This window comes from Balearica regulorum, chromosome 16 (genome assembly GCF_011004875.1).
Source record: "Balearica regulorum gibbericeps isolate bBalReg1 chromosome 16, bBalReg1.pri, whole genome shotgun sequence".
Taxonomy (NCBI): Eukaryota; Metazoa; Chordata; class Aves; order Gruiformes; family Gruidae; genus Balearica; species Balearica regulorum.
Window position 1 is genome coordinate 3,068,005 of NC_046199.1, and position 23,403 is coordinate 3,091,407.

At 47.9% G+C, this 23,403-nt stretch overlaps 2 protein-coding genes across 2 annotated transcripts in view; both read left to right on the forward strand.

The window, feature by feature from the left end:
* Positions 1-5,705: 5,705 nt before the first annotated feature.
* EDEM2 (ER degradation enhancing alpha-mannosidase like protein 2) lies at positions 5,706-14,133 on the forward strand. The gene is made up of 11 exons (XM_075768545.1): positions 5,706-5,844; positions 5,923-6,033; positions 6,175-6,214; positions 6,606-6,711; positions 7,744-7,869; positions 8,572-8,783; positions 9,938-10,079; positions 10,385-10,509; positions 11,220-11,364; positions 12,536-12,657; positions 13,485-14,133. The coding sequence occupies exons 1-11, from the start codon at positions 5,738-5,740 to the stop codon at positions 13,974-13,976; spliced, it is 1,728 nt and encodes a 575-aa protein (XP_075624660.1). The 5' UTR covers positions 5,706-5,737; the 3' UTR covers positions 13,977-14,133.
* A 4,150-nt stretch (positions 14,134-18,283) lies between these two features.
* TRPC4AP (transient receptor potential cation channel subfamily C member 4 associated protein) overlaps positions 18,284-23,403 on the forward strand; it is a 38,347-nt gene continuing 33,227 nt past the window's right edge. Inside the window, exon 1 of the mRNA XM_075768987.1 lies at positions 18,284-18,460. Within this exon, the coding sequence (XP_075625102.1) occupies positions 18,323-18,460 (138 nt within the window). The 5' untranslated portion in view covers positions 18,284-18,322. The remainder of the gene's footprint in view (positions 18,461-23,403) is intronic.

Genomic DNA, 23,403 nt, shown 5'->3' on the forward strand with positions numbered 1-23,403 from the left:
CAATCTGCTGCATACAGCAGCAGGGAGATGTGGGTTTTGAAGGCACTGAGTGCTGACAGCATGGACAAAAAAGCAGGTGTTTATTCCAGAAACCCCAGCTGGGATTTCTCTCCCAGCCAATTGATGGAATCCCTGAAAGACGGAGAGATAACAGAGCCTGAGCTGCGTTTGGACTGTATTTAGTGGCCCAGATCATCACCCCTCTTGCGGGGAGGAGCGAGGTGTGGCCAGCACATGGGTCTCACGCAGCTCCTGCCAGGACCAGGCACCGCTGGTCTTCGGGCGGCTCTGGCTCCTGTGCAGAGCTCCTGTGAGCCAGCCCTGCTGAGCAGGCATCCCCGTGGGAGATACCACTGAAACCAGTGACCAAACCCTACAGATCCCAGCAGGGATGGGGCTTCCCTCTGCTCTGGCTTTCCACTGCAAACCATCCCCTTCCCAAGCACCGCTGGGCGGTCGCTTCTGCTGATGACCATTTGTGGAGACTGATTGCGCTGTTTTCATGGTAATTTCTGTGTCACAAAATTGGCAATTATCAAATATCAAAGTAATTTTCACAGAGAACAATGTCTTTCAGGGTTTTCCAGATTATTACCCCGAGCAGACTGAAACAACGCTACCAGGGAGGAGCTTACTAGTTACCCCTGTCAAAAAGCAAGTCTAGGGACAGAAGGTAGCCATCAGGGCTGTCACCTGACTGCATTAATATGTCACATATATGACAAACTTTGTGTAGCTGCAGTAAAGTAGTTTTAGGTTGAAGGTGAAAATAAAAAGGCAAAAAGGAGATGAATGCTGGAGAGAAGTGACCCCTCCAGACGTCCTGGTGCTTCTCCGTGCGGTTCACGCCGCACCACAGGAAGGTGTCAGCCAGGAGCAGGCTGCGTTCTCTGCCGCTCGGGCTCCTGTGCAAGCCCCAGCCCCAGCCCGGACCATCCCAGCGTGGCTGCTGGTGATGTCCCCCTTCCTCCCCTGTCCCCCCAAAAAACCTCCAGACCAAATTCCCTTTTCCCAAATTCAAGGGAAATCCCCGGAGCAGCTCCAAACCCGCCTCCCCCGGTCCCGCACCCCGTGGTTACCCGTGCGGTTACACGCTCCTGCACACGGTCCGGGTCTCCTGCTTTGAGAAACACACTCACCTCTGTTCTGACCTTTACCTAACAGCAGGAGATCCTTGTTCTGTGACAAGTTTCAGTGAATTTGTTTTACACGGTCACAAACTAGGGAGTAAAATGTCTCTGCCATCTCTCTGTGTTTCCAGAGAGCCACGAGAGGGTTTTCTCACTGCTTCTCTCCAGCTGTAACCTCAGCCCTTGAAATCACAGAATCACAGAATCTTTTAGGTTGGAAGAGACCTTTAAGATCACCAAGCCCAACCGTTAACCTAGCACTGCCAAGTCCACCACTAAACCGTGTCCCTAAGTGCCTTCTTACCATGTTCGCTGTGTGAATGTGAAAGGTGGGGGGTTCTCCCATACACGTTTTTTTGAACTTCGAGGTCAAAATCTTGGCTGTGCTGGAGCCGGTAACCAAACTTCCCACCCCTTTCCCACCATGCATAAGGCTGAATAACCCTTCTTGTTCCCCCCCCTTTTTTTTTTTTCTATCTTTGCAAGCCCACCAAGAAAAATAGAAGATGCAGAAGGCAGCTCCTCTGCAGACATCCCTGACTCTCGTGGCGTGAGGGGCCGACAGCAGACAGACCCACACCTCTCCCCTGCCTGCACCCAAGGCTGCGACCCGGCTCCCTGGGCACTGGGGACGCGACGGATTTATGTAAAAGAGAAATGCTGCCTGTCCCCTGTTCGCCTATCTCTATTCTACAGACACCAATCATCCGAACACCTCTAAATCCTCCTGGTAGAAGAATATCAAAGCCACAATCCCTATGGGAAAATCCTGGCTTGGATAAAGAAAATGAAACCTCATTCACACAAGTGTGGCAGCTTTGGACTTTATCGATGGCATGTAACACGGGTGCCATAAATCCCCGTACTAAAAACCAAGACACATTGATGCTAACTCGGTTTTATTTTTGCTTTCTCACTTGTCAAAATCCCAACAGTAAGCCAGACATGCATAAAATATTCAAACTCTATATAGAGCCCCAATTCTTTGTGCAAGGCGCAAAGAGCTTCCGCACGACTCTCTTTGGAAGAGACCTGTTTGGAGCAGGAGCCCTGACTGCGTTAAGTCTCCGGTTGCTGCCTACCAACAGTTCCTACGTTAGTTAGTTAAGTTAGTTAGCGAAAGAAAAATCAAGGAGAGGTTTAAAGAGAGTAAGCTGCAGCTCTCCCTTTCACAACTTTTTGCTGGCGTTTCTGCCTGCTGAGTGCCGCCCCGGTGGGACGTATCTGTTCGCAGCCTGGGAAAGCAGGGCTGTGCAGCGCTGGGATCCAGGCAGCGGCAAGTCCAGCTCTTTCTTTTATAAACTACATCACAGCTTGATATCACAGCACTGAAAGGAAAACCAGAAACCAGGTAGCCCGTGAGTTTTCTGTGTCTTATATTTGGCTATATTTCTTTTGCCTTTTATTATGTTAGTCGGGTGCTAAACAAATAAAATCAATTCTGAACTTATAAAAAGCAATTGGAAATGTCTAGTCTTTTATAGTGAAATCTCAACTGAAGCAGCCCACAGCACTTGGAGAAAAATCAATCATCGTTTCCATCCTGCTACGCGTGCTACTAAAATTAAGAATTGATGTTTGGCTGCAAAGGAAAATTATTTCAAGAGAACCACCTAAGCAACAGTTTTCAGTGTTCGTAAAACTCCTGTTTATGGTTCTTCTCATAACAGACAAACTCCTACATTCCACCATGAATTATAAATATTAATGGGCGATCCTGATTTACATACAGTTTCCATCTTAATGGGCATCAAAATTGCAAGCAGGGCAACAGCACCACTTATGGTAATAGCAAGTAGTAAACCAGTCCTCAGCCTAAAGATGTCATAAAGCAACGTGTTAAATGCCCCAATAATTACAGCCTCCCCCACATCCAAACAAAACTCCGTATTATTTTGCCAGTGGCCTTTTCAGAAAGACAGAAAGCCTGACGAGCTGGAGTGAGGCTTATGAAGAAGCACTTAACTCTGATACGGCCTAAATATTTTAGTAACGTGCTCAGCCCATTTGGAAGCACCCCTCCCGCATCGTGTTTGATTTATTGCATCAAAGCCTATGTAACTTGTATGATATCATGTGCACACCGCTGAAAAACCACCCTACCCCCCAAGCAATTTCCATCCCACCAGCCGTATTTGTGTTTATTAACAAACATGCAGACGATTGCCACACCACCACCTAGAAGTTGCTGTGTATCCCCCACGCAGGGGCCGTGCAGCATCAGCACCCCGGGCTGTCTGACACCCTGAGCTGCGGCACGGCGCGCTCTCCCCCTCCCAGCCAGCAACGGGAGCTGCTCCCACCCGGCTCCCACCAGCCAGTTTTCTCAAGCCCTCTGTGGTGGCAACCACAAAGTCACTGTGCTTCGGTGGGGCTTGCAATAAACCTGCAGCTATGGCAGGAGGCAGGGCAGCAAACACCTGGGAGGACACAGCCCCACCTGGCTCCCGAATCCGCCCCAGGGTGCTCAGCTGCCTGAAGCGCTCTCAGAAAGGGGAAGGAGGGTGATGAGCACAGCACCAAAAGCAGTTTTTTCACAACCAGCTCAGTTTTGATCCAGCTGGCTCTCCCAGCCGCTGCTCTCTTGCTCGTCAGTCCCCGGAGCAGCGATTCGGTCCCATCCTCTGCTTTGGTCTTTGCTACTCTCAGCCCTCGCAGGTCAAGAGACGGAAAGCTCTTTTGCGATGCTCAGCTCCACTCTGTGGTATCAGCTACATTTTTTCCATGAAAATCTTTTACAAATGCTTACTGAGGTGTAGCAATTAATTACCACACTTCAATTAGTGCAATTAGCGTCCGTCACGTTGCCTCCACGGAGTCCGCCTCCTCCACGGCAATGGTGGCAGCGCGCTCCTCCCTTCCCGGCTCTCCCTCGGAAGCCGGTGGAGAGACACCGCACAGCTCTGCCTCTGTCTTGTCCTGTTTTTCGTTCAACTCACATACTGTATGTGTTTCAAAAATCCTTCAGTCAACTTTCAGAATTCAATAACTGACTTTGATAGAGAAATTACTGTTCCAGTATATGGTAAATGACAGTGGTCTAGAACACTGTTAAATTTAAGTCTGGAAAATGAACTTTAATAAAATGCGCTCCAGTAATGTACTGTGACAGCTTTTAGTGAAATCAACTCCAATACTTTGACTCTCCCAGGAACGCAGCGAGATATACTCCAGCAGCCTTGAGCCATGGAATAAGAAAGCAGACAGCTTTATGATAAATGGCCCTAGAAACCTAAATTACAGCTGCAGCAAACGAACAATATGTCGAAATTACTCGGTGGCTTTTTGTTGCCATCCCGGAGCAGAGCTGCGGGCAGCCGCGCCAGCACACGAGCATGCACTGACACCTAGTGGGACAGCCCCAGGCCAGGAGCCGTGGGGTAAAGGGAGTTTATTTTAGTAAAGAACATCAACAACTGCCAACCCTCCCTGATGTTAAGTGCCAGCGTGAGATGACAAACGTCGGGTTATTCGTGCCCCTTCCTCTCCTGCGAGCAAGCTGGTTTAGTTTTGATTTCTACACGCTGCACCTTTGCCAGGCAAAGAACTGGCTCATCGCTTCTCTTCTCGTTTCTGCTCTCCCGGCCAGAGTCCCACCTCGCTCCTCCTCACCTATGGGCACGCGTGAGGGGAGAAAGGGAAGGATTTACTGTGGATCAATCAAAGTCTAAAGAGTCAGGTGCAGAGCGAGCTCTGCCATTGCTCTGATGTTAACATGCAACCTGCTGGTTAAAGAGCAGGGTGCTAAAGTCAGTGTAGTCACTCTGGCACCACCAGCTCGGAGATCTTCCCTGGCGTGAGCCACAGCACCAGTACCCGCCGGGACTCATTCCTCTTGCACGGAACCCGGCTGCTGCCAGCCCTCGAGCACGCCAGGATCACAAGGCCCCTTCCAGCGCACGAGGGTGACACCACCACAGGGCTCCACGCACCGTGGATGTTGGCGTCTCTGAAGCAGGTCCTGAGGCGTCGCACCAAACTCGCCGAAAGCTGGGTCTGAATTGCAGGGAGGAGGGAGAGGACGGTTTGCCAGGAGGGAGAGGACGGTTTGCCAGGAGGGAGGCCGACGGGCCGGGACCCTCCCTGACACTCTGGGCCATTTCCAGCCTCACCTCCGGGCGGGAACGGCACGCAAGCGGTGCCAGGACCCGTCCCCTCTTGCCACGCGGGACAAGCACCTTCCCGGGCAGCCGGCACCATCGCTGCTAACGCGTCATTACCACAAAAAACGTCACAGGGTTTGTTACATTTATTCCCCGGCCTGAGAGCTACGTCCCCAGCGCTGCCAGCTGCCCGGCACCTTCCGACCCGCCCAGGAGGCTCGTTTCTGCCCGGTGAAGTAGCGCAGGAACCTCCCCCTTCTGTAGGGGGGTAACTGCAGTTACTGCCAGCCCTGGCAATAATTACCGCCACAATAATTAATTACCGCCACAATCACGGCCCTAAGAGCCCCACGACCGCCCCCACAGCCCAGAGCGCCCCGGAAGCAGATGTGGAGCTCTAGGGCATTTCTGGTGGCGTGCGCGTGCGCTGCCCACTCCGGCAGCTCCCATTGGCTGGCGGCCGGGGGCGGGGCGGGTGCCGGTGAGGCTGGGGCGGGCGCGGCCATGCTGCCCTCGCTCGGCTCCCTGCTGTGCCTGTGGGCGCTGCGGCTGCTGGCACCAACGGCGGGCACCGGCGCGGCCTCCCGGGGGCCGGATGTCGCTTCCTACCGGTGAGCGCGGGGCCGGGCGGTGGGGCCGGACCGGGGCTGAGCCGGACCGGGGCTGAGCGGGCTGTGCTTGTGCCTCAGGGAGCGGGTGCGCGCCATGTTTTACCACGCCTACGAGCACTACCTGGAGAGCGCCTTCCCCTACGACGAGCTGCGGCCGCTGACGTGCGACGGGCAGGACACCTGGGGCAGGTAGGGGCCCTCCCCGGGACGGGGCATCGCCTGCCGCGGGGCCGGGCCCGGGGCGTCCCGCTGCCGGGCGTCCCCCCCCCCCCCCCCCCCCCCCCCCCCCCGCTCCCCGCCGGGCCTCACGTCGGTTCTCTCCTCGCACAGCTTCTCCCTCACGCTGATCGACGCCCTGGACACCCTGCTAGTGAGTACGAGCTGCCCCCCCGGGGCTCGGCCCTCTGCTCCAGCCCGCTCAAGGCCGCTGTCAGGCTCCTTCTCCTCAGCTGGGGTTTGTGCGGTAGTGACGGAAATCAGTTACTAACTGACCGAGGAGCTTTTGGGTTTCGCCTCGCTCCAGCCCTGGGTGGCGGGTGGCCGGAGCTCCCTGCCCCCACACCTTCTAACTTTGCAATAAAGACCTGAAGAAAACGTTTTGAAGTGAGATTAAACTGCCAGTCGCTTTTTGAGTACTACTTGTAATTAATGATTCCTCAAAATACTAAAACAAAACTAGAATTAACCCCTAACACTGAATTGCACCTCTGGTTTTCCGTGAACTCTCATCTTTCTTCTCTGTTGTCCGGCTTCCCCTGCAGATCTTGGGCAATGTTTCAGAGTTTCAGCGAGTCGTCAACGTGCTGCAGGAAGGGGTGGATTTTGATATTGATGTCAATGCATCTGTCTTCGAAACTAACATTCGAGGTGAGGTGGGTTTTTCTGTGGTGTTTATGCTGGATTTCCTTCTTGTACGGGTCTCTGAACTGTACACAGAGGTAATGTCAGGCAGTGGTTGGAGTGAATTTGTAATGCAGTGTAACAGGACACGTAAACACACAGAAAAATCCCAGAGAAGTATCACTTCCTTTTTTGTCTTTGCACAGCACCTTTCTGCTTTCTGCCTCAACACGCACAGAAGTAGACGTGGCGGTTTCGGTATTCTAGTGCCAGGTTTTACGGAATGTTTTGGAGTAAACATCTTTTCCACTGAAACAGTACCATTGTATACCATCTTTTTTTAAATAGTGTTTTGGAATAGAGATTATTATTTAGCATCATAAAGTGAAACTTTTCTTTTTTTCTTGAAAATCGCAAAGGCCTTCGGAGTCTTCTACCCGGGCAAGCACCTAACTGCTTCAGTGCCATCTGGCAGGGCACAAGGCTGTTAGTTATGCTTTTTTTTGTTTCTCTTGTCAAATATTGCTGAGCCAATTGTTGCAGCAGTGTAATCTCTTTGTTTGTGCTTGTTATGTGATGGTAGACAGGCCTGTGAGAAGGGCTCATAACTCCCTGCCTCTGTCAGGCACGCTGAAATTCTCAGCTCTGGCCTAGACATTTTTCTCCAAGGAATTTAAGAAGGTGCACTGTACTGCTTTACACAAACATAGTATTAAGCTGTCTGGAAGACGTGAAACAGAATTCCTCTCACAGAGGTTCATGTGGATTATACTGTTAGCTCTCTGATTGTCTGCAGGGCAGTGCAGGTGTAGTAGGGCAAGTAGGATCTTACGCTTCTAAAATAATGAATGAAATAGATCTGCTGCCCATTGCAAACAGGCAGGAAGAAACAAACCATTCTTGTGGCATGCTGAATTAGGCTGTTAAAGATGAGCCATCTTGCTTTTCTTCTCCAGAATCACTGCCTCTGCATCATCATAAATACAAATAAACAGAACTGGTTTCAGATATCATTCCTCCCCCACATTCTTTAATGGGATTCTTACTGTGCACTTCCAGTGGTGGGTGGTCTCCTCTCCGCTCACTTGCTCTCGAAGAAGGCTGGCATTGAAGTAGAAGTGGGCTGGCCATGCTCTGGACCTCTCCTGAGGATGGCGGAGGAAGCAGCTCGCAAACTCCTGCCGGGTAAGAACTTGAGGTTACTGATGTGTTTGATGAAGACGACTCTGCTTGATGTGTAAACTTATAAACCAGTCCTGTGTTCCCTGAGCTCGAAGCAAGTTCAGCTTGTGGGGAAAACATTGTGAAGCATGTGGTACCAGTTGTATATATGCATGCCAAATGTTGTATGTGCTTAACACATCAGTTTTTGTTGCTTGTTGAGAGGAAATAATTTAATCTAAATAATAACTGAAGGCTGTGAAACAGCAGCCTGTAAAGACAAGATGATGCAGCCTTATCTCCCCCTCTGTGGGCTGCTGCAGGGTGTGTGCCCTCACAGCATGACAGTTTCCGTGTGTGGTGTGCACCCTGGGCTACTGCTGAGTAATCACAAGCTCAGTGTTTGCACTTTGACCAGTGTATGTAGTTCTATTTTGACTACCCTGCTTATGCTGTAAAAAAAAAAAAAAAAAAAAGTAGGGATGCAGTCTGCTGCTCTGGGCAAAGTGGAAGAGATCTGCAGTACCTACCCAGGACTGTGTAGCTCGGCGTACCCTCTTTGCCCCTCCCAGAATCACACTCTACTTGTTTCATTCTTTGCAGTTACTGCAATTGCTCTAGTCTTGTTTCTTGCCTGTGTGTGGCGGAATGTGAGGCATGCGTCTGCTTAACAGTCTGTCAGATGAACGGCGAATGCTTTCATGTGAACCAAACCCATTGTTTCAGCTTTTCAGACCCCGACGGGGATGCCATATGGAACAGTGAACTTGCTGCACGGAGTAAACCCTGGGGAGACCCCCGTTACCTGTACTGCTGGAATCGGTACATTTATAGTGGAATTTGCCACTTTAAGCCACCTTACAGGTGACCCAGTGTTCGAGGATGTTGCCAGGAAGTCTTTGAAGGCACTGTGGAAAAATCGCTCAGATATTGGGCTGGTGAGTGAGGCATGGACTTTGAATTTACTGGTCTGCTTTTTGTATAGTTTTGTGGATGTGATTCTAAGTGTAAAAAGCATAAACAGAGAGGAGATAGAACTAGATAAATAAGCACAGTGCTAATAACTGGGCTGAAGTTGTGTGTTTGACGTTGTTCCTCAACACATGCAGCATCCACATCTCCGCTTTAGTGGTGTGACCCAATGTTACGCCATTGTTCCTTTCCGTAAGAGATGGAGTTGGGAGACAAATACCTTCTACTAGGTATTGCAGTTTTTGTAACAGATGAAAGAAAAGGTCTATCTGATGCCTGGTAGGACAATGGCCTACGAAGAGAATAAAAGCACAGCAAGTGCAACAGGACACTCCCAGCCTCTGCAGCTTTGGTGTTTTGGGAATATCCAGAGCTAGAAGCATTACCTCTGTGTTTGCTATCTCCTGGTCAATCTTTCTTCAGTTAATTTCTACAGCTGCTTTTTGAGCCTGTGTGAGCTCTTAGTGTTGCATATGTGAAGTGGAACAGATTTATTGCTATGCTATATAAAGAAGTGTTCCCTCTTGTTTGCTTTGGGATCTCTTTATTTTTTGTTTGTGCCCTTAGTCCTTGTTGAAGAAAGAAACTAAATAGCTGGGGGTTTTTTCACCTTTGTTGAGCAAGTCACGATTGTGTATTATATTCCCCATCATCTGGGTTTCTTTCTAGGCTGAAGAGTCCCAGATTTGAAGGATCTATTTAAATATTAGTATGGCAGCTCTCATGCCTTTGACGTCCTTGGCCTCCATCTGTATATCTGTACCTCTTCCTCCTCCTCTACTCTTCTGGAGGGTGTATTAGGACCAGACACATCATGTTGAAATTGTGCATTTTCACAGTAGAATAATGGTGTGTTGTTTTGGCCAGTGCAGCATTAAAGCTTAAAATTCACAAGTTATATTTTCTACAGTTTGTACTTCTCTGATACCGATACATGTGTCTTGTAATGGAGAAGATGCTAGTTGGTATAAATACTGTGAAACTGTGAAACGGACAGTCTGAAAAAAAGACAAGGTTTTCTTGTGTGGTTGTGTTGTGGGGATTTTCTTAATTATAATTTAGTAGATTAGTTTTATTTCCACTTTAACTTCCTCTTTCCTCCTCCCCTTGCTTCTTCCAGGTTGGTAACCACATTGATGTGATAACTGCCAAGTGGGTGGCCCAGGATGCTGGCATTGGGGCAGGAGTGGACTCCTACTTTGAGTACCTTGTTAAAGGAGCCATTCTCCTGCAGGACAAGGAGCTGATGTCCATGTTTCTAGGTGAGCAGTTTGTTTTCTGTGTGAAGGGTCCCAGGAATGCCTCCTTGGCCGCACCTGTAGAAACTCTGCATGTGGAAGAAGATGATGAAGAATCTAATAGGGTACATTCAAGACTGTTCCTGAAGTGTATGTTGTAATACTTTTGAAGAATCTGTAATAACAGCGAGTTACCAAAGTGAGCATCCTGAGAAGTCATTTGTTTGACATGGCTCAAGTGAAAAGGGGGCTTCTCTCATTCTTAAAAAAAATTTTTTTTATTATTTTTTTTTTTGTTGGATTACCTACCCATTTATGTTTCTTTATAGAATATAACAAAGCTATCAAAAATTACACAAAGTTTGATGACTGGTACCTCTGGGTTCAGATGTACAAAGGAACAGTGTCCATGCCTGTTTTTCAGTCCCTGGAGGCCTACTGGCCAGGCCTACAGGTAAGAGCTGTCATACCAGTAGCACATGGTGATTTTGTTCATCTGCCTTGGGTCGGTCTTTAATGTAAAGTTACAAAAGTAACCCTCATCCGTGTTGGTTTAAAAGTTTGTTTTGATCTCTGGTGATACCTGCAGTAGTCTGAGCCTGTAGAAGAGCAGATGTTGACTTTATGGTCTATAAAGACAGTCTCCCATGAAGTGTGATGCGAGGGCACTTCTGTTGTAGCAAACTCCACTGACAGCAGTCTCATAATCCAGGTGGGAACCTAAGGCAAAAGAAAATCACACCTCTTTTTTTTCCCTGCCTTATAAATGCTTTATTTATGGGAATACTTTCCCATTGAGAGGTTTGCTTTCACATCAATACTTACGTTTTGTCTGGGACTTTGTTATTCCCACTGAAATAGACTGGATGCTGCGATTGACTAAAAGAAATGTTGACTGAAGAAACCCAGCCTTCCATTAACTAAAAATGAGAGTCTTCATATTATTTAGGTGTATGGAATGTGATCCAACGGAAAAGCAGCACCTATCTCCTTAGTCCTAGCTATTCTGAAGGCATCATGCCTCAGTACTACTTACACCATTCAGACCTGCTGAACAACCCATTTCCGTCACTATCTCTGACTGTAGGAGTGTCATTGCATCGATTCCTGTGCTGTTTTTTCTTCACCCGGATTTTGCTTTGCTAATTGTTTCCTCTCTCTCAGAGCCTAATTGGGGATGTAGATAATGCCATGCGAACCTTCCTCAACTATTACACCGTCTGGAAGCAGTTTGGTGGGCTGCCTGAGTTCTACAACATTCCCCAGGGCTATACGGTGGACAAGAGAGAAGGATATCCACTCCGGCCTGGTAAGCAGAAATAAAATAGAGAGGAATGTGGAGTCCTGCTTTTGCTCTGGTGGTAAGATCAAATGTTAGCAACACCTGGCCTCCAAAAGTTCCTCCCCAGTTTTGCTTTGACTTAGTTCCTGCATGCGTCTTACCAGTGATTTACATAGTCAAAGCTACGCGTTTTGCTTTCTGCCATTCACAAAGGCAGGACTGCCTTTTCAAGGAAGCAAACCATACATTACTATACAAGGGGAGCCTGTTTAACAAATTGGGTTCACAGCATAGGATTTGACACGTTTAAGCGTTAGATTCTCTGACATGGGATGTTAAAGTCACATGAAATGTTAATGTGACTGCCTGTGTCCTTTAAATTTAGGAAGTAAAAGTGAGTATGGATAGAGCACTCTAGTTCTGCTGAGTTCCTGAAATAAACTAATTCCAGTTGCACTAGCAAAGCTCAGCATACAAGAGGATTCTATGTTGTCTGTGATACTGCAATAAAATTATCTGGGGTTTTTTTTTTTCTGTTTTTTTTACAACTCTGACAAAAAAAGAAAGCATACCTGATGATTAGGTCAGTAAAACTTTGTAAATGAGAATAATTGATTTCCTTTTGGTCCGAGTGTTCAAGTGACGTCGACATCAGACACTTCTACCAAAAACACTCATCAGCATTAACTTTCAAATGTATTACAGCATCCAAAAAGACTTGTTTCTTTAGTAAGTAAACACAGCATGATGCATATGGTGCCTATATAGAGTATTTCCATAGTGCCTGATCCTCTGGTGGTTTAGATACCCCTGTTTCAGAGCTTACAGTTTTGTTTAAAAGCTGTATTTTGGGGGTTGAGTTTCTCCTCTGTAATCGTTTCTAGAAGCATCTTTCTTTTCTTCCTTTGACAACCAATTTTAATCCTTGTCTCTCTTGCTCCCCTCCCACTCTCTGAATGTGGGAGGGAGCATTATGCAGTTTTACCTGAGCTGATGCAATTTCGCTGTAGCACATCTTCAGTAAAAGCAAGTATCTGTGCTTTGAGCCAGAGGAAATACAAGGCAAGCTAAGATGTTTGCCTGATTATATTAAAGTGGTGGTGTTAAATCAGTTAAAGGGACATCTCGTTTTCCCTGTGTAACATGGTTTGGTAATCTTTACGCTTGCAAACATTTGGGTTTTTTCGGTTTTTTGCAGAGCTGATTGAGAGTGCAATGTATCTGTACCGTGCTACAAGAGATCCCATGCTCTTAGAACTGGGAAGAGATGCAGTGGAATCAATAGAGAAAATCAGCAAGGTGGACTGTGGATTTGCTACTGTAAGTGCTAAATAACTGTTAAGTCGGCTCCCTGGCTGCTAAAAGTCAGCTTTTAGAAAGTGTTCTCATGAATGATGTTTTGCCATTGAGTCAAGTGATCACTTTGGTTGAAACATGAGTTCGTTTTCAAACAAACCCCTTGCTTTCCTCTGAAGCTGATCTAGTAACCACTGGTCATGTTTCTGGTAGGAAATTCCCTCACAGCCCTGAACAGTGGGCCAAATTCTGTCACTGGCTTTTGCACCAGAGCCCAAAACATGGCAAAGCATCAGAAGCTTCTCCTGCCTCCTGTATCTTGGCAGCTACTGGGTGTTCCAGCTCAGCAGGCTCTCTGCCTGCCAGTTGTGCGATTCTGCTTTCCCGCTATGCCTTGAAAATCTGATGAAACACAAAAGAATTGCAGTAAGTGATTTCTCTAAAATCATTTAATAGAAGATTTCAAACATACTGTCAAGCTCTATTTTACGAAAAAACTTCTTACCGATATTGGGAATTAGGCCTTGTGATTTGGAAAGTAGGTAAAAGCCTTATGATTTATTTTTAGTGGGGAAAACGATGGGAAGCCTACTCGCTCTTCTCCTCCTTGCCCAGATAGGAAGTGCATTTCTCCTGGTTGTTAGTTTCCTGTTTCTTATCACTAGACTATACTAATTCAAAGCATCTGAAGCCTTGTGATGTATTTGCGTACAACTGTTTAAAATGCAGGGCGAATTGGTGCCAGGTACTGTTTAACTGAAATGAATTGCAAGCTGGTTTTACTTTCCCCCCCAAGTTCTAACTTACTGAATTTCACATAACTGTAACCCACTGTATTTCTTATCTTGTAGATCAAAGACTTGAGAGATCACAGACTGGATAATCGCATGGAATCCTTCTTTTTGGCTGAAACGGTAAAATACTTGTACTTGCTGTTTGACCCAGACAACTTCATTCACAATGATGGATCGGTCTTTGATGTGGTGGTTACGCCATACGGGGAATGTGTCTTGAATGCTGGAGGATATGTCTTCAACACCGAAGCTCATCCTATAGACCCTGCAGCGCTGCACTGCTGTAGGAAGCGGAAGGAAGAGCAGTGGGAGGTGGAAGACCTGATGCGGGAATTTTACTCGTTGAAGAAAAACAAGAAATTCACTTTAAAAAGAGCTCCGGACCATAGTGAAGGGGAAAGTGCAAAAGACCCTGAAGATGCCCCTTCAGAGAAAGGTGGAGAGAAGAGAAACGCTAAGAAGAACTCACACTCCCTCCTGAGTTGCCCCAGTCAATCTTTTAACTCCAAACTTGCAGTACTGGGACAGGTCTTCCTAGATAACACCTGATTCTATTTTCATTATCAGTTTAAATTATTGATTTGGACTTTGGGAATATATTTTTCTAGTTTCATAATGGAAAAAGTCATACCTCACAATGTGAATTGTATTATGAAGTGAAACAGCTTCCCATTAAATTCTGCTACTGCTGGTTCATAAAATGTGATTCAGGTATCAGCTGTTAATGCTGTAAAGGTGCTAATCCCAAACTGATTGGTTGCTCGAATAGAAAGAGAGAGAAAAGTCTACAGGTTAGAGGTACCTTCTTTATTTCATTGTGAGTTTGTTTTGAAGTTTTACAGGCTTACGCAGGATCCACAACTTTGTTGTATAAAAATGAGCCTGAGCAATTCCCTGTCACGAGGGGAAAAGCAGGGATTACTAGCTGTAGCTTCGCTTCTGAGACCAGAAGTCTCCTCTGCGATGTGCTCCACCTTTTGTCTTTGGCCTCTTTACGAATACGTGGTTAGCCTGAGAGACTGATGACCGGTCGAAAAAACCTTTTGATTTTGAGTTGGAGGCTCAGATTTATAGATCTAGCATGTCTGTCAAATGTGAAGGATGGCACGGGGGGACGGAGGAGGGCAGTTGCAACATAGAAAATTGCTCGGTTCCTCTGTATCGAATCAGTGTGGGTCGGTACCGCAGGCCTGAAACCGGTTTGGTAAGCATCCAGGTAATGTCATCTGCAAACTGAGGTGGGGCATGGACTAGAGAAGGTTTGATTTACCCTGTGGTGGAGCTTGCTTTCTTCTTACAGACTCTAATGTACTTTTCCTATGAAATTTCCCCATTTCCTTCCTCTTTTAAGCTTCCCTTTGAGGCCTTGCTTGCCTAACTGCATCAGCGACCTCAAGTCAGCCTCAGGGCAAACCAGCTGAGCTGTATGCATAGGGTGCATAAGGGCAGGATGGAAGCGGACGTGGTTCAGCCTGAAATGCAACTCTCCCTTGGTGCAGGAGACAGCTGAACAGATGTTGGTAAGCTGCTCCCTGCAGCAGGTCATGAGAGAGTTCCTTGGGACCCTTCCTCTGACCGAAACCAGGCTGCATTTCTGTCTGTCTTAACAGGTGAAAGGCATGAAACCTCTTGGTGTTCAGCTGACTTGACAAATCCAAACCTTCAAATGTGTTAGTAGTGTCTTTCTGACAGGTGTATGCAATGATTAGCAAGAGAGAAATCAGTAGTGTTACAAAGGGGGGGGGTTTAAAAGAAAAAAGGGGGCGGAGGCAGAAAAAATATGAGCTTTCTTCAAGCCTACTGGAAGTTGAGGAGTCTGGAGCAAGCATAACAAGCTGTAGTCATTTAAGTGGGTTAGAGATACGGGATAAATAAATCCATGTGGCCAGTGAAATACTTAAAGACAACCGGGTCAGTGCCCAGTCTTTGTTGATGTGGGGTTGCTTTGAGAAGCTTGGTTTTGTCTTGATCAGTACTAGTGCTATAAAGATAAAATCTGCGCTCCTCCCCTCCAGGATGGAAATCCTGTGCCAGTTGTGAGTACAGGAAGAGACACTTGCACCTTTGGCCAAACAGACATACTGGAAGGACTGGTAACCTGTACAGGCTCTTGTAGTTCTGTCCTTCTCCTTTCCTTTTAGTGGGTGGGACAGTATTTTAGAAATACTGCATTGATACAGCCGCGGCAGGGAAGGTACTGAGAGTGGAGCACCCTAAAATGAGGCACTGTTAGGCAAAGATGGAGCTTTTGTTAATGGCTCCTTGTAACCACACGGTTACCTTTTTCTTTTCTAGCTGTTCATATCTCGCACGCTATTATCTGTGGAACAACAAATGCAGGCTTTCTCCAACGGCTTGACTCGGTATTTGGTCCTGATTCTCTCTCAGCATTGAATCACCCACAAAGTAGAGGAAAATGAAGGACTTGTGGGACAGGCTGCAGATTACCGACACAGTAGATCTCTGCTAACCATGGCATTTTGGTGCCCTCATCTAAGGGGCTCCAGTAGCAGAACCAAGGGGTAGTAGCCTTAGGAGGTAAGATCTTCCCTCAGCACAGTTGGAGTTGAAAGAACTCATCTGTCCACAGCTACTGGTCTACTGTGAGTAATTAGATGGGTCTTGATTGGTGCTATGGGATGGATGAGTCAGAATAACACAAGACAGCCTTAATTTTGGGTTGTTCCAGTATTTGAGAGCAAGTACCATTTTACTAAGATTTTCCTTTAACAAAAAGAACTGTGATATGATTTCTTAGGATCCTTAGTAAGCCTTTAAATGGAAAACTATGACTTCGCCTAGCTGCTGGAGGGCAGAGAGCGTGCTTGAGCCTTAGTGACCCGTGTACAAGTTCTGCTATTTCATAGGCAACGTGATGAAGGACAAGATGTTTGGGAATCTCTCTCTAAGGGATGGTGGGATGAACTCGTTGGTAGCTGGCTGTCCCACTAGAAATCAGATTCCATTCCCTGTACGTATAACATAAGAGGTTCTGCTGTTAGTGAGAACCTGATGGATTCAAAATTACTATCACAAGTCAGCTAGTGAAAAAAAATAAAGCTGAAACTTGCGGTCTCCTGTTGCCTCGCCTCCCAGTGAAGGACATCTTCACGTTAACAGAAGGTAGAGGAGTTTTGTCAGAAATCCAAAATGAGATGTGCGTGAAATGCAGCTGGGTAGTGGCGGTTTTGGATGGCTCCCAAACAAGGCAGGTCGGCACTCAAAAGGTCCCATCTACAGTGCGTGCTCGAGGCATCTGTCAAAGGCTGGAAGGAAACTGGATTTTGGTCCAGGTGTGGAAGATTGCACAGAAACCAAACATAGCATTTGCTGTTGATGCCATCCTTGTAATTCTTTCAGTTGTTTGGTTTTTGGTTTTTTTTTTTTCCCCTTCCAATCTAAGCAGCCTGCAAAGCCCAAAACGTAAGGCCAGCTTTTCTGAGGTATTTCAGAAGTAATTGTTTGGATTTGCAGAGGCTGTGGACTGATGACAGGTCAGACAAACATCTTGTGAAAGGCTATTTTAATGGGGCTAACAAAGGAGAAGATAGCAAATCAAACCTTTGCATGAATTGCTGGCAAATGGCAAAAAACATACCAAAAAGCAAGGGGGGAGGCAGGGGAAGCCCTAGGAAAGGCGCTTAGAGCGGCCTTTTGTGTCTGAGGCAGTGTATGTGTGCAAGTGAAAAGATTGCCACGTTTGCATTTCTCCACATGCAGTGCTTAGCGATTTAGGTAAACAGCAAGTCACCTGCTAGCAGATCTTACTTTTACAAATCAAGCTGATCATCATCAGGCCTATGCATTATTCATGGTGGTGAGAAGTGATGTAAGATGCGATGCCGTAAAACTTTCAAATACATCACCTGGATGCCATCACAGCGCTGGTTAGGCAGTGCTGATAAGCATCACATTAATCCCTAGTGTCTTTATTGCTTTCTATTGTTCCTTGCACAACAAAGGCAAGTTAAAATGGAATATAAACTAAGGTCCACATTTAAAGCGGTCACGCTTTTGGGCACCCGTACTGCACGCCGCGTTCCTGGCTGTCTCACCAAGAGCTGGAGCAGGGCTGCGAGAGAGGCGGCAGCGAGCCGGCGAGGAGGGCGGCCTGTGGCGAGGGCGGCCGTGGCCGTGGGAGCACAGTCACCTCTGGCTGCCTGGGAGCTGCTGCCTGTCCCTTGGGCAAGAACTCGCTCCCAAGCGTCTTCCCAGCGGGCTGGGTCTCCTTTGACTTCTTGTTGGGGTTTGTAACCCTGGAGGCCTTTTCACCGCTCCGCTTCGGTGCGTGAAGCGCAGTGCTGGCGGCTTTCTCTGCCTTGCGTGGGCAGAGCAGCTTTGTCCTCAAGGTCTGTTGTGGTCCGGGCTCTTCGTGCCGCCGTGAATCTCTGTTTAGCGGTTTGTTTCAGGAAGCTCTGTGGGTTTTAGTGCTGTCTGGGTGCCTGAGTTGCTCACCTCGGCTGGTAGTAGCAAATTCACAGTAAAACGGTGATAGCACACGTGGGTAGTTTAATAAATAACAAGGAAATAAACTTGCGGGGGAGGTTAGGCAGTCCTGCCCCGCCTCAGCGGCCCCCAGCAGAGCTCCCCGGGAGGAGGGCCGGGAACGGCCCCGCCGCTCTCCCCGCCGGCCCTGCCCGCGCAGCGTGGGGCGGCACCGCCCTCCGTGTCCTCCTCCTTCCCGGCATGCTCCACGCCCTCCGGCGGCTCTGCGCATGCGCGCCACCCTCAGCCACCCCCCTCCCGGACTACATTTCCCAGCGGGCTACGCGGTGGCGCAGTGCGCGCGGCGTCCGGGAGGGGGCGCTGCGGAGCGTCCCTCGCGCCGCTCCGTACAAAGCGGCGGGGGGGAGGGGGCGCTTCCTGTTTGTCTCCGTCCGAGCGGAGGAGCGGCCATGGCGGCGGCGGCGGCGGCGGGGGGCCCGGGGCCCGGTGGGGGCGGCCGGCGCGGAGCCCGGGCGGCGGCCACCAACATCCTGGCCCAGCTCCGGCACGGGCAGCTCAGCGGCTGCGGCCTGACGCGTGGGGCGCAGGTAGGGATGGGGGGCGGGCCGACGGGGCGGCCCCGTGGCGGGGAGCGGGGGGGGGGGGGAAGGCCTCTCCGGCGGCACCGGGGGCGGGGGATGGAGTGCGGTGGGGGCTCCTGGGCCTGGGGGTCGGCGCGGCTGGGGGTTCCCGCGGGGACGGACAGAGCTCTGACCTGGGGCTCTGGCCGTGGACCGGGGCGGGCTGGCGGAGGCCTGCCGCACCTCCTGCCCCCAGCCCACACCCCCCCCCCCCCCCCCGCCCGCGGGTGGCTCTCGGGCAGGGCCTGCAAATCCGCCTCGGAGCCCGGCCCGCAAGGCCCCGCTCTGTCGAGGGTTCGGAACGGCTGTTTGCCGGCCTTCGTGGCCCCCTCGGTGGGGCCGAGCACCAGCTCGGGGCTGTCAGGCCTCTCCTGGAGCTCCGAGGCCGGGAAGAGCCCGGCCGGCCTAGCGGGCCCTGCCGCCGGGGCTGCTCGGAGGCAGCGTCTGGCTTAAGCGGCCTCTCGCCGTCCGGACTCGAGCGCTCTCAGGGGGTCCCCGTCCTCTGCCAGCCCGGCTTCGGCCCTGGTACTGGAGGGACGGCCCCACGGCCTCATGCGGTGGGGGAGAAGGATGCCTCTGTGCCTTCGTGCTCCTTTTTCCTCTTTCCCGTCCTCGTTTAGCGTGTAGAAAGATTGTGGAGCAGGGCAAGCGTTTGCCGTGCTGTAAAAAAGCCCTCCTCCTGTGTCGCTTTGGTTGGTGATAGAGGTTGTGGCTTTCCCCTGCAAAGAAGGGAAGCTCTGCTTGGATCCATTACAATGCAGCATCAGAATTTAAGCATATTTGATGCACAAAGGCGACCTCGTGATATTAGGGCTCAGGAGACCTTTTAGCTCTGAAATGGGGTAGGCTTTGTGCTGGTGGTTTTCCATGAGACTGTTCCAGGTCTGTTTCAAATTTGTCATCTTTCCCAGTTGATGATGCTGGGAAATACCGAGAAATGAAATCAATTCGTTAACCTAGGCTTGTGCTTATCGTGTGCTTATGCTGGCTTTTTAAAGAAGCTGCTCACGGGTAATGGACTATTAATTTCTTTTTATAAAGAATGATTGGCATTTATTTTACAGATTAAATGCAAAATGGTGCAAAGACTTGGAAACTGAAGCGTGGGATAAAGAACTTGCATTCAGGTGGTGACTTATTTGAGCTAAAGTCTCTTAAAGGAGTTGAAATGGAATAAAAAAAGGGATTTCTCTAAATGGTTTTCACTAGCGTAGACAACAGTATTTTCCTTGATTAACAAGGATTCTGAGCAATTAGTAAGAGTAGTCTTGTTCATCATAAACGTTCACGCCTTGTTCTGTAGCTGAGATAGGTAAAAGAGCAAGAGGTGATTTTTAACAGCTCTTTTGTTCTTTTTGTACTGCTTGCTCAGATTCTAGTTTGGTTAATGCTTGAGAAAAAGCAAAACACTTGCATGGATTTAAACCCAATGTTATCTCTTTTGAAGGAAGTTATTTCTGTGTGATTGTTTCAGGAGTGCATTTCATGTGACATGTAGACAGAGCAGCATGTTGTCTCACTAACTTGCCTGTCCACCTCAACGCTCTTGCTTGCTTGCTGCCCTGCAACCACAGTGATTTAAGTCAGATAAACCTGTAACAATGTTGAGTGCCACCGTGATCTGTAAGGATGATGCCTCCACTCTGGGCTTTGATTTGCTTGAGAAATGCACTGGTACTGTGTTTGAATTTGGGGCTTTTATGGATTGTTGGAAATAACCGCTGAAGCAAATGACCAGGCTTTTACAGTAATCAAGGAAACTTCTGCTAGTTACATCCTCCTTCTCATGATGTCCGAGTTTGAGGTGGGATTTTTTTGTTGCTGGGGTTTTGTTTGTTTGGTTTACTTTATAAATTTCAGTATCACTGTGTTGCCCTGAAAGACTTAAAGCTTGGATGCCTAGGGCTCCCAGTGCTTCATAAATGCTGTAGGAATACATTTTTAAATCACTTAGACTAAGGGGGAAGGGGGGAAACAACTCCCTGAATGCTTTTGAGCTTTGTAAATGACGTGTCTCTGTACTTTTACCTTGAAGCAGTTTTTTGTTTGTAGACAATCTAAATATAAAACACTTTGATGTAACTTTTAAAGAACTACAAGGCAGTTTTGCGTGCTCTTCTTTTTAAATTATATCAGAGTTTTCATGCAGTTGACTCCTCATTGGCAGTGTGGTAACCCTTGCTTAAGTTTATCAGCTCATTTGCTTCTGAAAAGCCTGAAAGCAGATCAAATTTCTGACCTGCTGTGTTGGGGTCTAGAAGAACAAGTCAGGAGAATGTCTTTCCAGCTCTTTCTTCCCGTTCTTTGCATGGAAGTTTTGGGCTATATGCTCCATGGACTGCACCTCTAGTATCCGGTGAGGAAGAGAAACCGTTTTCAAGATCTGAATTCAGCGAGATTGGGAAACGCTGTTCCTTGCTGCGATGCCTACCGTCTGAGTAGTGTTCTCCCGCAATGTTGTCACCGTGTTTCACCATCTGATCTCTGGGAGACAATTAGCACTCTTCTGTGGGCAGCAGCGACGTTTATTCTTAAATGAAGCTTTGCGTACTCTTTTTAGGTGGTCTCAAGATCCATTTTTGTATAAAGAAGGCAGAGGCTTTGTCTTTGAATTGATAAAGATGATTGTTGACAGGCCTACCTCTGAAAGTTCATCAGTCTGATTTTACAGGGACATGAAAATATTTTGACAACAGCTGCCCGAATATGTGGTAGTCATGAGGCCAGCTAAGGCTCTGAAATCTGGATCCTCGTGTGTTCTTACTGTACTCGCCTACCAGGAGCCATAGCTTTCTTACCGGTTGGTCTCTTTGCTTTATTATTATTAAGAGCATTGATGGATAAACCAGATTTCAGTAGATACTGCCATCATAGCCGTATTGCTAGCATCAGCTGCTGCCCTGGATGCAAGCCTCAGTCACTGGTATCAGATTGCAGAACCTTGTGTCAAGGTTTGCCCTGCCGTTGAGTACAGAGCAAGTGAAAGGGGCTTTTCAGATTGAAGCAGACCAACTTTCCAGAAGTGACACACCTTTTCTAAGAAGGATATTGCTTGTGAACTGGCTGGCCTGTAGTCCCTCTGGGTGCACGCAGGCGCTGTAAGAACAGCCTGACAGGGTTTATGCTGCGGTTCCTTGAAGGCGAAGTAATGTTTTGGCTCGGCTGATCAAGCTCTGATCCCCTTAGCAAGAGGGCACACACTTCATCTGCTGCAAGCCAACTGTGAAAAGCGTGCATATAACATGAAACCAGAACATATTTAGGTGCTGCTCTGTGAATCCCTGTAGACAGAGTAGTATGATAATGATTTGTTGGCAAACTAGCGTACTTCTGGTGCAATCCCAAGAGCAGATCGCCAGCACTGGTCTCACTCTCACAGGATTGCCAAGGCTTAGCTAAAACAATCAGAATGGAAAAGAGAGAGTCCATTTTTCCAGCTGTATTTCATGGTCTGCTATTCCTAGGAGTAGATGCTTCCCTTAGCAGGATAGTCCCTATCCACTCTGAAAACTCTGTGGAAGAAAACATTTTCTGCCTCAGACGTCCAGATTTCCAGCTTTTACCATTGCAGGTTATCAGTAGTCTCTAGTAGTTTCCTAACTCTGAGAAAATATTTTGTTTTCTAATCAGTTTTGTTTCCTTCTTACAACAACAACAAAAAACCCATTCACGTGAATATAATCCACTTTAGTGGCTCTAATTGTACGGGTCTTAGCAGGCTTATTCCTCTTCGGTAGAGGACAGCTAACGAGTATTGGAGAGCCTGGACGTGCTTTTTATATAATAGGGACCAGAGCTCTGTCATATGTTGTAAATACTCAAAACTGGTAGTGTTGGACTTCAGTAGTCTTACTTTGTGTCACTGAAGATGAGTGGGAAGAAAATTGTTATAGATGGGATATTCCTTGCCCTTCTGCTTTTTCCTAGATATTCCTACAGATTTTACTTTCTTTCAGAATGAATTCAAGAAGAAACTTAGGCAGTTCCGAGGAAGAAATAATCACTGAGAAGTTAATGTAATTTTACGTACTATTCGATATATTTTGCTCTGAGAGTAAGATCATCAAAACAAACATTAATAGCTATTATTACTATCCAGTAAATTCTGTAGTGGTTTTGAAGATCTGTGTTGGAGTTGCCTTGCTCTCGGAAATGCTGAGGGGTTTTGTGGTTTGCGAGACCTGTTCTTTGTCTTGGTAGACTAGCTCTTCTTCCAGTGATGGTGAGTGGGGCAGTAGTTAGGGAGTCGTGGGGATGGTTAGACCTGGCTAGAAGCTACGGCAGGTTTTATCCTAGGACACTGTGGCCCTGGGCCCATGCCTGGCTTTTGGGTTGGCAGGAGAGAGGATGGTGGGCTCCATCCAGGGTTGTGGAGGATGGAGAAACAGTAGTTAACTTGATCCACACTTCAAAGACTCTAGGAGCTGGAGAGAGGCTGGAAATAGGTGCTCTTATGTGGACTTCTCCCAGCTCGATACCACCAGTGGAATTTCTTTTTATGAATAACATTTTGGGGTTCTGACATGTTCTTGGTCAGAGCTATGTGCAGAAGACCTAGCTGGTGACTGGCCGTGTTGTTTACTGCCCGGCAGCTGCAGGGAACCCTTCACAGCTTCCTTGAATCGCTTCCCAGAATCACTGTACAGGCCAAAAGTTGTGTTTCTGTAGTATGTTGTTATGTTAAAATGAAAACTTGGGGGAGGTCATTTACCTCAGTTTTAGGCTTTTTTGTGAAAGTTGTGTGAGGAAAGAGACAGCATACCCAGGCTGATGCATGTTTGTTAGCGACTGAAAAGGAAAATAAAATAAAGATCTGGGATGACAGGGCACTCCCCAAAATACTGAATAATCATTTTCCTGGCAGTTCGTCAGAGATGACTTCCTAAGATGACTTCCTAATATTTAATTAA

Excerpts from the sequence above, each read along its gene's own strand:
- EDEM2 (XM_075768545.1), top strand. The coding sequence starts at position 5,738 with ATGCTGCCCTCGCTCGGCTCCCTGCTGTGCCTGTGGGCGCTGCGGCTG. Across the intron at positions 5,845-5,922 it reads CCGGATGTCGCTTCCTACCG|GGAGCGGGTGCGCGCCATGT; the intron begins GTGAGCGCGGGG and ends CTTGTGCCTCAG. Across the intron at positions 6,034-6,174 it reads GGGCAGGACACCTGGGGCAG|CTTCTCCCTCACGCTGATCG; the intron begins GTAGGGGCCCTC and ends CTCCTCGCACAG.